At 41.9% G+C, this 16778-nt stretch overlaps 1 protein-coding gene across 19 annotated transcripts in view; it reads left to right on the forward strand.

Moving 5' to 3' along the window:
* Window positions 1-9895, forward strand: part of grin1a (glutamate receptor, ionotropic, N-methyl D-aspartate 1a) — a 29730-nt gene extending 19835 nt beyond the window's left edge. For 4 of the 19 annotated variants that reach the window (XM_042059535.1, XM_042059537.1, XM_042059539.1 and 1 more), the window contains 7 exons: window positions 406-515; window positions 916-1061; window positions 1421-1477; window positions 5128-5154; window positions 5944-6054; window positions 7468-7598; window positions 9519-9895. In XM_042059535.1, coding sequence (XP_041915469.1) covers window positions 406-515; window positions 916-1061; window positions 1421-1477; window positions 5128-5154; window positions 5944-6054; window positions 7468-7598; window positions 9519-9573 — 637 coding nt within the window. In that variant the 3' untranslated portion in view covers window positions 9574-9895. The remainder of the gene's footprint in view (window positions 1-405; window positions 516-915; window positions 1062-1420; window positions 1478-5127; window positions 5155-5943; window positions 6055-7467; window positions 7599-9518) is intronic. The other 15 variants (XM_042059550.1, XM_042059552.1, XM_042059553.1 and 12 more) reach the window with 11 other exon arrangements.
* Window positions 9896-16778: the final 6883 nt, after the last annotated feature.

Here is a 16778-nt window from a genome sequence, read left to right on the forward strand (position 1 = left end):
TGTGTGACTTACTCCCACCTCTGCCTTTTAACCCCTCCCCTCCCCACCCCTCCATCTTCACCTCTTTATCTCTTTCTCATCGTCTTTCTCTTTTTTTACACCCCCCTTCCCCCCTTCTCCCACCCCACTCTGTCTGCCTATGAATGTTATTTTTGTGCATTAGTATGTGTGGCTAAGTGTCTCAGCTGTCATGTTAGCATTGTGTGTGTGTGTGCGTGTGTGCGTGTGTGTGTGTGTGCGCGTGTGTGGGTGGGTGTGTGTGTGTGTGTGCGTGCGTGTGTTTTCGTGGCTTTGATCGTAGGTGAAAGAGCATCTCATGGCTGCTCAAGCGGGTATATTTCTGGATCTTGAAAGTAACCTCTGACTCTTCTCCCCTCACCCCCCCCCCCCCCCCACCCCCTACAGTTCCCATGAAAACGGCTTCATGGAGGACCTAGATAAAACCTGGGTGAGATACCAGGAGTGTGACTCTCGGAGCAATGCACCAGCCACACTCACCTTTGAGAATATGGCAGGTATGGTCGTCCTCTCGCGAGACAGAGTAATCTAAAAGAGATTGGACAAAAACTGCAGTGGTAAGGTACTGTAGCCATTTTTTGTCCAATTCCTTTTCCCCTTTTGCTGTTGTTTTTCTTTATTTCTTTGTCGCCGTGGGTGTTGTAACATTCCGTGATCTACTTTGAGTCGTATTTTCATGTCAGTGCGAAAATATGCCGAACTTGCATGGCTTTACAGCAGTCGCTGTTACTGGATTGTGACCGTGGCAATCGATAAAGACGCTCCCTGTGCCCGGGTGGCACAAAACAACAGTTGTTCTCTCGATGTGTGCTTGTGCGCCGTGCCCACGTCGGTGTGTCTGTGTGTGGTGTGCTGCTGTCTGACAGTGTCACCTCCCTCTCTCTCTCCCCCATCCAGGCGTATTCATGTTGGTGGCTGGTGGCATTGCGGCGGGGATCTTCCTCATCTTCATAGAGATCGCTTACAAGCGCCACAAAGACGCCCGCAGGAAGCAGATGCAGCTGGCCTTCGCGGCCGTCAATGTGTGGAGGAAGAACCTGCAGGTAGGGCGCTCTCCCTCTCAACCCCCTCAGGAGGGAAGCCTCTCTCCCACCACCGCTCGCTCTAACAGGGGGCCCTCAATGCCTCCCTTTCTTCCTGTCCTTTCCTGCGGTCCGGGGGTCCACGAGTTTCGCTGTTCGTTCCAACTCCTGTTGGCTAGCCCAGTGTGGAAAAAGCGTTTTTTTTTTTTATAAATTCCCACTGGGCCATGGCCAGTTCTTGGAACAGTCGTGTGGTCAAGGCTGCTCTGTTCTGGTGAAAGACCAAACTGTGGCAGTTGCAAAGCCTGAGGCAACCTCGGAATTATTTAGGCTCCAGTCCTGTCCAAAACTGGAGCACTGTCTTTTGTTTGTCCCAACAGGACAGTAAGGAACCTTCTGGAAGTCAAGTTTTGGGCGCAGCTGCAACGCCATCTTTAGTACGTAATACACAATAAGCTAAGCTAATTCTGTTGCCATATCACTTGAGGCGGAAAAAAATTCATCAAGAAGTGAATTAAGCTATTCTAACTGTAAATGTCTGATGAAATTGCATCTTCAAAATCATGGCTGTTCATTTTGTTTTTGCTATTCTCATTTTGAAAGATTGGGCTACAAAACAGACATGTGATGACACATCGCACATCGTTAACACCACATTAACACTGCATAAATATAACAGTTGTCATCATAAGTCACCAAAACGATTAGCTAAAATATTCCCTCACTGTTTGGAACGAAATCACATAAGATTCAAACAAACAAGACTACACACATTGGCTGTTAGAGAGAAAGTAACTGTCAAGTTTTTTTCAAGGCAACATAGCACATAACGTATCAACATAACACAGCTGATGAAGGCTGTTATCAGTGGTAATCCACAGACTGTTTTGGTCTGATAAGTCAGATTCTTTGGAGCGAAGTGAATAAACCTCAGCCCCCTATGTAATTACTGCTTTAGCTCAAGTCCCGCTAGCGCCTCAGGTAGCCTGCCATCAGAGAGGTTAAAAATAGAAAACCAGGCAGGGAGAGCATTTCAAACACAGTGGCAACGTTGTGAAAGCCCATCTATATTTCACAGAAAATCCATTAAAATCGCACATCGCTTCTGGCTCATCAAGCATGTAGAAAGAAACGGAGAATAAAGATGCTATAGCCACCACTGATGTATGTGCCCAGCGACTTCTGCTTTATCTATCCGCTCTCCCCGACCCCAATCTCTCCGGTGGGGCAGGGAGGGATCGGAGGTCTCTCCCCTCCTCTCCATCCTTGTGCTATTTCTGGCCTCTCCCACTGCTGTTCTCTGAAGCAGCAGGAGAAGAGAGGGGGGGTGTGCAGGGATGGCGGTGGAGGCAGAAGGTGGGGGTGGTGGTGGGGTTGTCTGAGAGGAAGCAAGTCAAATAGCGTGCACTGCGAGACTGTGCTATCAGTGGGCGGCGGGAGTCAACCAGCCGCACGCTGGGTCTTTTGTGCATGTCTGACAAAAGGGCTCCCCTGCCGCTACTGTTGAGCGGGCAGCGGGGCCCAAGACAGGTAAGGAAATCACAGTCTCTTGGCTGCCTCAGGGCAGCGCCAGGTCTCCACTGGATAGCGTCTGTCTGTCTGCTGCCTCCAGTCCAGCACATACTCTATATGTCTCTGTGTGTATTTTATCTATGTGTAGGCAGGCACACATTTGTCAATTAACAAATGCATGTAGCCTCCCTACCTGGAGGACAACCGCGCACAAACTGCTGACCTGTGTGACACTGCATGCTCCTGAGGTAGTTGAACAAATCCCTTCTAGTATGTTGGAACTGGATCTCAGGTAGCGGAGACATCAGTGTGGCTACAACTGCAGATGCATCTGGAGTTGGGATGCAGTGTAGCAAGCAGATCAGCAGTATGCATGGTCTCTTTGTGTCTCTGGGAACTCCCCAGTCAGTCTAAACCATCTATTTGACTGCTTGTGTCTCAGTGTCTGTGTATTTACGTGTATATATCTGTCGGTATGCTTGTGCAAATGGAAGCTCTCATTTGCACTTGTGTACAAATGAATTATACGTAATTCTATAGGACTGGGTACACTTCTGAATAACCTGTCTCTTTACCTGTATAACTGTCAGCACCAGGCTTTGTCAGCTTCGCTTTACTGTGGAGAGGTCTCAAAGTGCATGTATGTTTCTCAGCTGTTGTTGTCCCCTGTGTCAATAGCACCCTTGCAAATAACTAGCATTTTGTCCTGAGCAGCAGTTATTCAGAAGTGTACCACTTGAAGGAGTGGGCATGGGCAAATTGGAAACAAACCTGCTGAAGTGATGACATTTCAACTTCATTGAATCGAAAGGGTCCAGAGAGCTACAGTCCAGTTAGCATTACACAATGCTTCCTTTTGCATTTGTACATGCTAATGTGAAAGGCAGAGAGCAGTCATCAACTGCTGATGCCTATGACAGGCTATTCCAAGTCCACAGCAGCTTGCCTGTTGGACTCTAAGGGCTCCCCATAACTAAGCTAACATCACAGCTAATGGCCACCTTACACCAAACAACTTTGACAAGATTTGGGAAAGATTCTTGAAAGATTGTAGTCTTTCAACTAATGCCCCCCCCAAATCTTGTCAAAGTTGTTTGGTGTAAGGAGGCCATAAGACGCACACTTGAGGCTATTGTCCAAATTCTCTACATTTGCTAATTAGTTTCCTGTGGTTTCTTCTTCCTTTGAATAGCTTCAGCTACACATTAGCTGTATCACTTCAAGCTATATGGACCACATCCACATTATGACTCATCATTTTACTAAGATGATGAAAGGAAGACAGTTGGTGGAAGGACTAAAAAAAGCAAAGAAGGAAGCTAATTTAGAGGATTGGAACTAAAGCCTAGAGTTCTAATGGATCTTAATTAGTGTACATGTGTCACAGCGTGCAGCTTCCAATTGGTGTAGCATGCGTGGCAGAGCCGGGACTGTGCTGAAGCAGCACTTCGCCATTGGTCAGGGTTACACATCAATCAAGTTAGCAGATGTCTTCAAGAAATCAGAACAATAAAAGGTTTAAAGATTGTCGGGTAAAGTAACATTCATCTTTTCAATAAAAGGTAACCTAAATGTGAATGTCAGTTATCTAGGCCTACAATTCACTTGTAGTTTTTAATTTTTTCCATTCACATTTCTTACAGATATTCCATTTATTTCTCTTTTTTTACTCACCATACATTTTTTCAACCATAGGTGATAATTTATTTACATACCCATGAGTGCAGTAGAGTGGTGTGTCTGCACCACTACTGTCCATATAATTTGCCACCATCTACAGTAGATTGCGCTTTGCCCCTACTTCCTTGAGCCACACCTCATGGCATTCCCTCCCTAAAAACAACTAAAGAGAGATGAGAACACTGACCATATGACCTGACTTAAGGGGATGTCCTGCTGGTCCAGTGCTGGCCTGGGTTGAAGTATATACAATGTTCTTTTTTCGCCTCTATTCCTTTCCCCCTTTTGCTGCATGTGCTAACCAGAAATTCACATCACACTGCTTAGCTAGTTGTTAGCTATTACCACAGACAGTAAAGAAATGGATGAACAGTATTACATGCAGTACTGTATCTTTCCGGCTTAGATTCTGTTATTTAGTCCCCCTAGTGGCCACCATACTTAGCTTATTTTGTACTTTATTGAAATAGTGTAGTGATTACAGATACAGATACACAGATATGATTACAGATATTCAAACCTGTATCCTACAGGAGGTAGGCTGTAATTATAACACCAGTCTGGTGTAACGTGTGTGAGGTGAATTTCCGTTATACCCAACTAGTGGTATAATGAATATCGGGGGCTTTTATAGTTCTCCATTTTGATATGAATCTCTTTATTTGTCTTTTTTCATTCCTATTGCTTGCCATGCTATATATATCTGCCAGTATGGTTTTCAAGTGTTTGGCTTTTGATGTTGTCATTTCTGCAGCAAGCTGCTTTCTTTTCTTTTTTTATTATTACAATTTTTTTCCGTTCCTTCAGCTTTCGCTTCTAAATCTTAGAGTATAACGATCTTATAGTAAATAAGATGATTATTCATTTATTTTTTCTTTTCTCCCCCCCAATGCAGCCCTCTTCCTCTGTAGAGACACAGGATGTAAGGATACCTTAATATGACCTTTATTTCACACAAACACACCACAGTCTTGGTCTGTCTCATGCGCATCATAAGGAGAGGTCTGAGAGTAGCCGAGGGCCACGTTTACGCTTGAAGGGATGAAGGGAGAGGGGTCCAAATAGCCAAACCTCTTGGAGCATGTTTCTTTTCCCTTGTTTTAATCATTGTTATACTGTTGTGAATGGAAAGTGCCATAGCTGCAGAGGAATAGCTGGGTGAGACAGTTAAGAGGAGATCGTCCCTCCCAGCTGATGTGAAGCCTTGTTTATTTTGTCTTTGTGTTGATCTTGGGTAAGGTTGACTCAATTAGGGATATAGATGCCTTAGCAGTGGCATATAGTGATTGGTTGTTCGTGGCCAAACACACACCCATCAATCAAACACTCTTCCCTGATAAGACAAGCTGGAGACAGACAGCGTCCCATTCATCATAATATCAGATGGTGTCTGTCCATCTTTTGAGTGGGAGCGTCCCAGTCCCAGAGGATGGAAGGGCGAGCGCTAATGCGTCCCTTCAGAGACTGGTCAGAGTGGCATCAGTCATGCTATGGTCCCCATCTGAAGGTCACCTCTGTGAGATAACAGAACAGTGAGTGCATGTGCACTTTGAATGCGTTAACGCAATAAATGGGGAATGAGCCCACAAGGGTAGGGATGCTGGCTAAAGGGGGTTGATGGGATGGGGTCAGAAGGATGTAGGTAGACTGACACTAGCTGTGTGGCATAGCCCGAGACCATGAATAATTGTTGTGCGTATATTTATTTTAGGATAGAAAAAGTGGTAGAGCAGAGCCCGACCCCAAACAGAAAGCCTCTTTTAGGTCCATCAGTACGTCCCTGGCCTCCAGCATCAAGAGACGTAGGGCCTCCAAAGACACGGTAAGGAGAAGACAAAACGGCACCTTCCCCTTTACTCTATCACTCAACCTCTCCCTCTGTCTCTGTTTTCTCTTCATCCCTCTCTTCTTTCTTTCTTTCACTTTACCTCCCTCTCTCTCTCGCTTTCTCTCTCCGTCTTCTCTTCCTGTCGCATCTCCACTGGGGCGTTGTCCTTCACGCATCACACATGGCGACTGTTGCCATGGCCACGTGTCTGTCAGTCAGCCATCGTTCTGCCATTCAGACACCATCTCTCAGGACACGCCCCCCTAAGGATCCTAGACAGGCAGGCAGGAGGGATAGGATTCAGGGTTCGACAGGTCTAAGGATTCAGCTGGGGGATTCTGGAATACTGGAGGGTTTGTGGAGCAGGGTAGGGGGGCGAACACATGAACTACAGTGTTGTTTTAAGTGGTATTTCTTTACTTTTATTTACTTCTCCCACTTCTTTTTTTTATTGAGGAAGGGGCAGCCAGAGGGATGTTTGGGCTGCCGTTTACCCCAGCGCTGTGTTCATTTCAGTGATTTTTATGTTGTGGTTTGTTTTGTCATGTGTTGTTTTGTATTCTTTTGATTGTGGTTGTTATGTTGTTTCCTTGAATCTGCTTGACCTTGGTATATATGAACTAGTTTCTATGTCACTCGAATCTTGCATTTAGTTTTGTAGTGCATTTGTTGTCTGGAAATGCATGCTTCGATGTTGTGGCATTTTGCCTGATTTCAACACACCGTCCCTGACATTATCCAAGATGGAAGTCAATATACTGGGTGAAACTAACCTCCTTGCTTCAACAGGAGATCATCATTTCCAGAACTCTGTTTTCAATTATATTATTTTGCATGTGTTGAAATTAGGAATAATCTATTTTGAGGATCCAAAATCATAATTTTCAGTTGCTCTTATTCTATTTCTTATTGTCAATTTTCCATGGTACCATCTACAAATTGGTTTACTGGGACCCAAATAGATTATAAATTGTATGCTATACTTTGGCCATATTATTCAATATTAATTTATAGTTTTATAGTTGCCAAAGAATAAAAGGTCTCCAAATTTAGTCTAAGCTAGTCTATGGTCCTGATTTATGGGAAGATATGGAATGATTTTTAGTGTTATCTCAAAAATAGGACACTTTTGGAGCCCTTTGTTTCTTCTGCAACCATATATAGTTGACCCAGAGTGTTTTTACATAACTTCCCTAATTACCACTTGCCATTAGGAAAGCATGGTTAGCTGCTGCTGCAAGAAAACACCAGGGGAGCACGCAACAGTATTTCTTCCTCACTTCTCTTTCTTTTTTCCCTGGCCTTGGTTTCGAAACCACAGAGGTTTCATCATTGCGATTTCTCTCTCTTTTGGTTGTACAGTTCTGTGTAGACATCTTGTGTTATTTCTCCCCTGATGTGACGCAGGTGTGTGAGCCTCCGGCCGCGGGCAGGAGTCAGTTGTATGAGTGTGGGAGATTTGTGGATGCTGGGTGGGAGGGAGGTAGAGGGAGACAAAACCCAAATCAAACCACAGGGAGAGGAGGCGCCCAAACCAGGTGACATATGACAGCAGAAGACAAACGACAACAACAAACAACATCAGCAACAACAACAACCAAACAAGCACTAACCCCTGTTGCAGCCATCCGTTTCTCCTGACCCATCGTTTTTCTTTTGATATCAATGTTGTTTCTTTTCTATATGAATGGATATCTATGGATCTGTTGAGTCTCAGTGTCCCTACCCCCTTCCACTCACATGCCACACAGCTCCTCTCCTCCTCTGCAAGCATGCCAACTCTGTTCTTTTATCTGTCCGTAGAAGTAGTTGATTGTCGTTGGTCATTAGTAACAGTAGTAGAAGCGATGTGTGCTGGTGGTAGTGGTGGTAGTCTTAAGTGTTGTGTCTTCTCTTGATCCACTGTCTCTCGACAGGGGGGCACTGTGGTCAATGAGCATTGGGAATGCTAGCAGCGAACCTCCGCAGTGATAATGAGCACTTTTATTGACAGCGGTATTGAAAAGCATTCGGATGACGATGATGCAACTCCACGGGCCCTGTGTGAGGCGAGCCATTTGGCACGTGCCAGTATTGCTGACAAACGCGCCAGAGAAGTGGTTTCTCGGCAATATAGGAATGGCGCTGAACGCCAGGCTCAGAGCGTAGCAGTTGCATCATAAGTTTTATTTTTTTTTCTTAAAAAGTGAATGCAGTGTAAGCTTGTCCTATGGGCAATGCACTGCCCTGATGGAGCACTCCATCACCGATTCAAACATAGAACAAAAATAATTATGCAACATGCAAAAGATTATGTGCAATACAAAAAAATAGATTCTGCTTCTAAAAAAAGAGAATCACTTTTAGAATAAAAATTAATTTCATTAGAAATTATATTTTGGATTTTTGTGAAGGAAGAAATCTATTAGTAGTATCTGCTTTAAACAGATCATTTTAGTATGAGGAATGGTTTTAGATTTATTTTATTACGGATAATATATTTCCAGCATATGTTTCATCATTCACTCAGTAATCAAAGTCCATTGAATCATTTGATAAACATGCTGGAAACATCTGAAAAACAGACCTCTAATATGGAGAGACATGAATAGCAATGTGGTAAATTAATACCATTCAGGACAATTTGATCAGCTTCACAAAAAACTGTTGTGATAAAGTGCTTAAAGGTTTTGTACCACATTTACAATAGATAAGGAATTAATCACTACCCACAAGATGTGTTTCACTGTGGAGGAAGTATCCTTACTATTGTAATCGGTGGTCACTGCCATAACTGGTATCCAATTTTATGGCTCACTGCGTCAGTTGAATTTCTCACAGCACTTTCTGAGATACCCACCCGGTGAACAGATTCTCTGCATGCATCTGGGTGTTCAGAACACCCAGCATTGCAGAGACCCTTGAGTGAGAATTTACTGTCGTCCTTCAGAGTCGTTCACTTCAGGAACAGAAAAAGGACTCCATCTGTAAAGCTTGTGTCAAACTTAATAACGGTAACCTCATGTACAAGTTTTTGTTGATAACTTATTACATAACTTTAGAATAATGAGGTGGACAAACCCTTAAATATCAAATTTGCTTTACACAATGGACTTCACTTTTCCCTTCCTGGTTGTGATTCTGCCAACCCACTACAGGTATAATTGCCATAAAATACGGGCGAAGATTTTAAAAAGATTAAAAACTCATATATCCACCATAAGGTTGTGCGACTGAATATTTCTTCATCTGCACCATTACTAAGCACCCAATTGAATTACCAAATTTGTAATAAATTTTATTTTAAGACTCACTATTTGATCAGTTTTCCAAATGGCATTACCTCTGGTGGGATTTGAAGGAACCATTGGTTTGTCTGTTGAAGTATGTGGTCACTGGTTACCCTGCATAGCAAGTGAACTGACAGCCCCCTCTCCTGTTGTTTCTTTTCCTCCCTTCTCTATGCCCCCTGTTCGCAGCAGTACCCACCCACAGACATCACTGGGCAGCTCAACCTGTCCGACCCGTCTGTGAGCACGGTGGTGTAAGGAGCGAGAGCGAAAGACAGAGAGAGAGAAGAGGGAGGAGATGTTCACTCCGAACCGACAGAGAGAGCGCGAAAGAGAGAGAGAGAGAGAGAGAGCGCGACAGGAAGGGGAAGGGGTGAGAGATGTGGGCCCACTCCCAGCTCCCCCTTGTCGACTCATGGATCAATCACAGCTTGAACACTGACGCTGAACTTCAATCCCCAAACTTGACATTCCCCCCCTAACCCACCCCCCGGCACTTTCCAGTGGAGCCGAGAGAAGAATCACCCTCCCTGCAGGGAAGGAATGCTCATCAGAACACTGAAGCTGTCAGAACCCATGCTTGACATTGCACTAGCCTCTGAGTCTGCAGATTAGAGCCTAATCAAAGCCACACAAACACCCATACACACACACACACACACACACACACACACACACACACACACACACACAGACAGACAGGGATCATTTATACAGTGCACTTTCAATCTCAGTTTATTTAGTCTGTAGATATTTTTTCTCTTATTTTTTCTTAATATGTACAATGGATTTAATTAGTTAAATATGTTATGTTAATACAGTTAATACATAGACTTACAATACTGTACATATCAAACCCATATTGTAGGGATTCAGATATGTGACTCATTTAAAGCCATTATTGTTCTTATTTCTCCAAGTCAGTATAATCTTAGGTGTAGTATTTATTGTATTTTTGCAGACAATATTATTTCTCAGATTAATCTATCTTCATTTCAACATCTGAACCATATTTGCATTTATTAAGCACTAGACAAGTTTTAATTTCACCATATACACACTTGCTATCTTAATATGTAATCAGTCAATATAGCAGATAGGATTGCATGTAAACACATCCATGGTGCAAATTATGTTTTGTGCATTCTTTGTTGACAATACCTGATATTTGAACAGCTATTAACAGTACTTAATAACATCCTCTGACCAGTGAGCCCATAAGAATGACTTTCACTAACTCTTCCCTTTGCAAAGACACTTCATATCTTATTGGGATGTTTTTGCACTGCACAGACTTGCACAGAATGCATGGTTCCGCAGTTAAGACCAATGATTTTGACCCCATCAAAACTAACTTGCAGATTTCAACAAAGGGGATTGTTTGGCAGGACCTAGTGATGCGTGTTTGCATGACGATATACGTCACTACACATTTCCCTCTTTTTATGTTACTGCCAGTTTAATGGTAGATTTCAACTACTTATATATATATATATATGTATCCATCTACACACTCTCTCTCTATACGTCAAGTCACTGTGTGCGCCGTTGTGTGTAAATATAACCTCTCTCTCTGCCTGTGATCTTCTGCACAGTATTTCTAGACCTCACTCTCTTCTGGGGTGCATCAAAGGGCCGGGTTTAGCATCCAACCAGCTCTTGGTCCTTCATGCAAAACCCTAACCATGTGCGGTCATTCCCAGTGGTGGTTTGCCCCCAGGTTGGCTTTTGCATGAGCCCTACCAAGTGTCTCCACCTTTGGAGAGAAAAACCCAGGATCGTTGCTTTTTAAAGAGGAATTTGCCGGTCCGCTTTGGTTTGGTGTTGAAACAGGCCGTTTCCCGAAGACTGAGGCAGAGAAAAAACCCTGCTGTGTCAGAACACACAGATTACATGCACACAGATAACCCCCCAAAAAGATGTGCAATTTGCAACACAGCACTTTAATTATGGGAAGTCTTTTTTCTATACCATCCCCTCACATGACTCTGAGAAAATATGTACAGACATGCATTTGCATATATTTTATGGAATTAGTTCAAAGCCTATTAATCTTCATGTCACATTGAATTTTGAAATACTGTAAGAAACACCTGTCTGAACCATGTAAATGGTTAAGCTGTTATTTTGCTGTTCATACTTACTTATACTTTTGGCTGTTTTTTTATTATTTCAAATGTGTTGTCCTTGAGCCACCACTGATTAGTTGTAAACAGGACAATCGTTTGACTTGTCATCACATCTATGAATTTGTGTTAGAATTTCTGTTTGTTTTGGCCATTTTTCTCATACAGGCCTATGCATGAGTGTTTTGAGAAAGTTTTCTATGGTTTGTGGATATGTAATGATGATGCACGTGATCAATTAATACGCAGTGTTACACTACCAACCCTGCTATCCAAACAAATGTATTCTGAATGCATTGTACATAGCATTTAACTTGATCATGCTATTGAGGCAAAATGTCCGTATTGAGGAGCTGGCAGTATGTTTAAAAGCTACATGCATTCACAAAAGCTCCCCCATACCATGCAATACTGGCAAAGGGATTGTTTATTTATGAAAAAAATGCATAGGTCAAACAAGAAATTGATTTTCTTTGTAGTTTGGATAAGACAAATCTTCTAATGGAACACATATGGTAAATAAATTGTAAATAAAATATATTTCTATGTGCCAAATTAAAAAGCGATTTACCTCACTCAGATGTCCACAGTGTCATTTTGATGGTCTCTATGCCACAAAGAAAAGATCTGGATTTATAGAAGGCATATTTGGCACTAACACTGTAGCATCTATTAGAAGTCGATCGGGTTTAAATGTGTAAGAATATATATTTTGTGATTTGAAGCATTTTAAAATGGCTGTGAGCCCATGGTACTTTCTTGCAAACCATTCCCTACATACCAACTCACTGGCAGGCAGAGATGCTTGGCTCTTCATGGATCGTACGCAACTTTTAATCATATTTAGATTATTATTACATGCAATGGCAACTATAACAAATTAGGGCACCATTTTGAAAGCTGAAAACAGAAACTTCTTCTAGATTATCACGGGTGTTTATTTACCGTCATCAGTCATAAAGTATAGTCATAAAATAACTGACAAAAATTACCCTCCCTGAAAGTTTATTCCGAGGGTAACAGAGACCAATTTAACACCACTCGCTCCCTTTAGAGAGTCCAATTTGTGTGATGTTACTTGTTATATGTGCTGCAGAACAGGAACCTGCTGGAAATCAGTTTTTTACTGATTCAGGCCCACTTTAAACTGTAACTTTGTTACTTTTAAATACTTTCCTGTATAATAAATATGAAATGAAAATTTGTAGCAAGTGTTGTCCGGGGCCCTGGTGCCCCATGGCTTTTTGAACCTCTGTCGTTCACTAAAGGAAATAACCTCTCGGACGCTAACACCTTTGTTTGCAGACTCAGTGATAATCGAGTATAAAGTCCATAGAAGTTTAATGAATTGCCTAGAGACAAACCAGCAGCAGGGATGCAGTCAGATGATGAAAAGGGTGAAGGAACACCACCCATGGTTTGTGACGGACCCTCTATGGTAGGCCTGCAGGTGACTAAACAGGGCCCCAGATTTAGCCTCCATCCGTTATGCAGTTTGATTAATTATTACTTTGATTAAAGCACATTTCAAATTTCCAAATAAGTTAACACCAAAGATTCTAGAGCGCTATGTTCTATGTTACAAAATGAGAACCCTGACTCGATTTACCTCTCTTTCTCTTTCGTAGATCTGTTTGATTATCTGGGCCCCTGTGAAGTGTGACCAGCTTGTGTCTCATGGCTTAGACACTGCCCATAGAATAATCCTGCTTATCGTGCCCTAACAGGTAACTCAGTCATTGCAATGACTGATACAGCCCCTAGTGAGTTAGAAAATATCCTGGTAGTTTGTACATTCATAGGGTCTCAACATTACAACCGTGTCGTTGCTAGCTTACTGATGTGAATGTTAATAAGCTGGCACCAGAGATAAGGTCTGGAAATTATGACAAGTCATGCTTCGCCTCACCTTATTCCCGGGGTCAGTGAGTGTGAGTGAATGTGTGGCTTAACCTAAGTGCTGCCTCCTGCAAGTCAAAAAGCAATTAGACTACAAATATAGCCTTCAAACATTGCAGTGTGACATATATCAAGATCCAGACAAAATCAAAAGCCTGACAAGTATTTTAAATGCTAAATTCTAATCAGATACCTATTACAGTTTGCTTTACAGTTCGCTTTAATGCTTGTGTCAACTCTGACATTTTCAAAACAATTAACACACAGGTCTGAACAAAAGCATTCTGGCCAAATGGCACATTTTGCTTGCAAAAGGCTCTTACTCTCTCAAAACATTTAAAACATGTAGCAAAAGCTACACATATTGTAGTCAAATCACTGTGTGATTTCAATCCATCACTACACACTGGACGACACAAAACATAATTCTCAAAATGATGAGTTTCAGCCTTCATTATTGCCATGTCTGTCATTTCTTTCTCATTTGTCTGGTACATTTGCAGGAGATGACTTCTGGTGTGCAAAGAAGGTGTTAATAATGAAGACCAAGTGTTTCCCAGTTTGTTTAAGCAGGTAAAAGCAGGAAAAACTGTAAATAGGTAGGAGATCTTAAACCAGCTATGATGCCTGACTGGGAAATTAAAGATAAGACTGAAACAGGCCAAGCAGGTTTAACAAACCTGCAAACAAAAAAGGTTTAACCTTGAATTTCCCCTGGGGATCAATAAAGTATCTATCTATCTATCTATCTATCTATCTATCTATCTAACAGGCAGGGGTGTAGCACAAAACCCTGGGCCCCTGCATAGGCAGTCCTGATGGGCCCCCATGTTGCTCAACCCAGAGCCATATAAAGGTACAGTTGCAACAATGGGTGTTCAAAATTCGTTAAGGTCACGTGGTTCATGTAAACTTCAAAAAGTTCCCGGAAGTGATTGACAATGGATTAGAATGCATTAAATAAGCTACTGTTCAATGAGACACAGAGTCACAATTTTGGGTAATTGACAGACAATAAATGCATTTTTATACAATATTTATAACACAGTGTAAATATTGTGTAAACTGTGTAGTTATCATACCATTACAACAATACATGGATTTCTATGCAACGTCACGAAAACATGCGTGCGCAACCAAGAGGCAGAAAGCACCATAGAACAGCATAGAGCAGGGGTCTCAAACTCAAATGAGCTGGGGGCCAATTCTGCCAACGCCATCTGATTGGAGGGCCGGCTATTTCTGAAAATGCAATGTTTTAGACACCTGTGCTAGCAACCTTAGCTTATAAATAAAATAATGATAAAATAAATATTAATACAAATTATAAAATAAATGAAAAACATAAAAAACAGGTATGTGTGTGTGTTTCACACCAAATAAAAATATTTCCTCTCATAACTTTTTTAAACCTGGCAAACTAGGCATCAGGGTTAAGAAAGCAACACCATTGGATTTTTATATCAAAATTTAAAAGGCCATGGCTTGAAAGTGGTCAGAGATAAAATTATAGGCTACTGTAAATGTAAAAATCTTTGAGTAAAACAAAAGTTTATGAAGGGGGTAAATTTACCCATCTAATTTGTCACTGGATGGCAAGCACCTCAAATTATGCACCTTTCAGTAAATACTGGATGAACATATTTAAGCAGGTTTACTTTCCTTTTTTCATATTACCCACATAACAAATTAACAGAAAAACACCTAAGATGTTGTGGTTTAGTAATAGATTACTACAATATAGGCCTACAATAAAGTATTCTGGTCAAACAGTTCCTATCGCAGGTAATCTGCAGTAGGCCTACCCAGAAGTTCGCATCATATTGCGGGTGACTTTGTAGTTCTTTAGAGCCCTATTTCTACTAGCCCTGCTGTCTGTACCACATCCATTACTGACACTATCATCACGATTACCACTGCAACCTCCAAGCTATGTTGGGCAGAGGGTCGAAACAAGCATGGTATGCTTAGTGGACACCGTTGTATACACGCACCTCCATTCACAGACGCACCGTGACTATCACTGTCACAGACGATCGATCATCATCTCCAAAAGGATATTCTCCTTCAGAATTAGAATAGGTGAATAACATAGCTTACCTAAGACTTCATCACACGTGAACGTTTTTCAACATTTGGTGTAGGCCTGGCTATTTCTGCTTAATTTCTGCTTCAATTTCTGCAACACTATGGCCTGCATCGCTTCCGCGTCATTACAAATGCACGTCTTTGTGTTTCTCGCGTGTAATAGCCTACAAGTATTTCCTGAAAACTTTGCGCAGCGATTTTGGGTTTGAATCAAGCTCTGGATGTCTTGCACATAGTGGAGCAGAGTAGGCCTACAAATGAGATTTTTCATCGTGCCTGGATCTATCGTCTATTTTAATCAGTATCGTTGTTTGACGCAATTAATAGCCTCAAGGGCCGGATTACATTATTATTTTGTCATTCGTCGCGGGTCGGAATTGGGCAGGACGCGGGCCGGGTGTTTGAGACCCCTGGCATAGAGCAATGCAAAAGAGCAAAATAATAAAATGAGTTTTTGTGCTGAAAACTGCACCAATTCGAAATCACGATGGTTAGATAATGTTAAATATGTTCAATATCCCTAACGAAATGCATGTCTTCGCCAAAAATGACAAAATATGATGTTATATTAATAATGCAAATGAACGGCAAACTTTGAAATATAGTCTGAAATGAGATGTTATTATCATTGAGACAACAGGGGTATACAAAAAATCCGATTGTAGCTTACAGCAGCTGACTATTTAGGTTAAGTTTAACGTTGTGGACGGCCACCAAGCGTCTTCTGCCCCACGGCTGCGCGCGCAGTTTTGTTGGTAAACTGGAAACCTGTGTATAGGTTATTAAATTAAATTCCAGACCGTAGCCTGCTAAATATCGGAAGCTTTTTTCTCCCTTTATCATTAATTTCTGTACAAAACCAAGACGGGAGATTCTTTAGAAAACGCAAAGCACCCACCCCATAAGTGTAGCCTAGGCCTATCTAAATTATCATTATACAAAAAAATGACCTAGTACATGACTCAAGAGCTGTAGGCCTAAACAGTGCTTTTGAGACTGCATGTAGCCTACAAAAGCGTATGGAGATTTTAATTTTGCAACGAGAAACTGTAACACAGCTAGTCTAAGTCTAACATTAACTTGTTTTAGTTTTAGTTTCTCTGGTAGTTCTTCACTGATCTGAGATAATGAGCGAACTACCTTAAGTAGCTTTTCTAACATCTCTCCAGTGTAATGGTGGGCATGTTAAGTTAACCGTAGCATTACCTACACAGTAACCCTATGGTAATGCGATGCGAGTGATCATAATAACATATACAACGTGATATAGTCCTTGATAAATAACCAGGCTATGAACTCATAAACAACAGCATTTTGTCACCGTTTGTCATTCACC

This window comes from Alosa sapidissima, chromosome 13, assembly GCF_018492685.1.
Source record: "Alosa sapidissima isolate fAloSap1 chromosome 13, fAloSap1.pri, whole genome shotgun sequence".
NCBI classification, from domain to species: Eukaryota; Metazoa; Chordata; class Actinopteri; order Clupeiformes; family Clupeidae; genus Alosa; species Alosa sapidissima.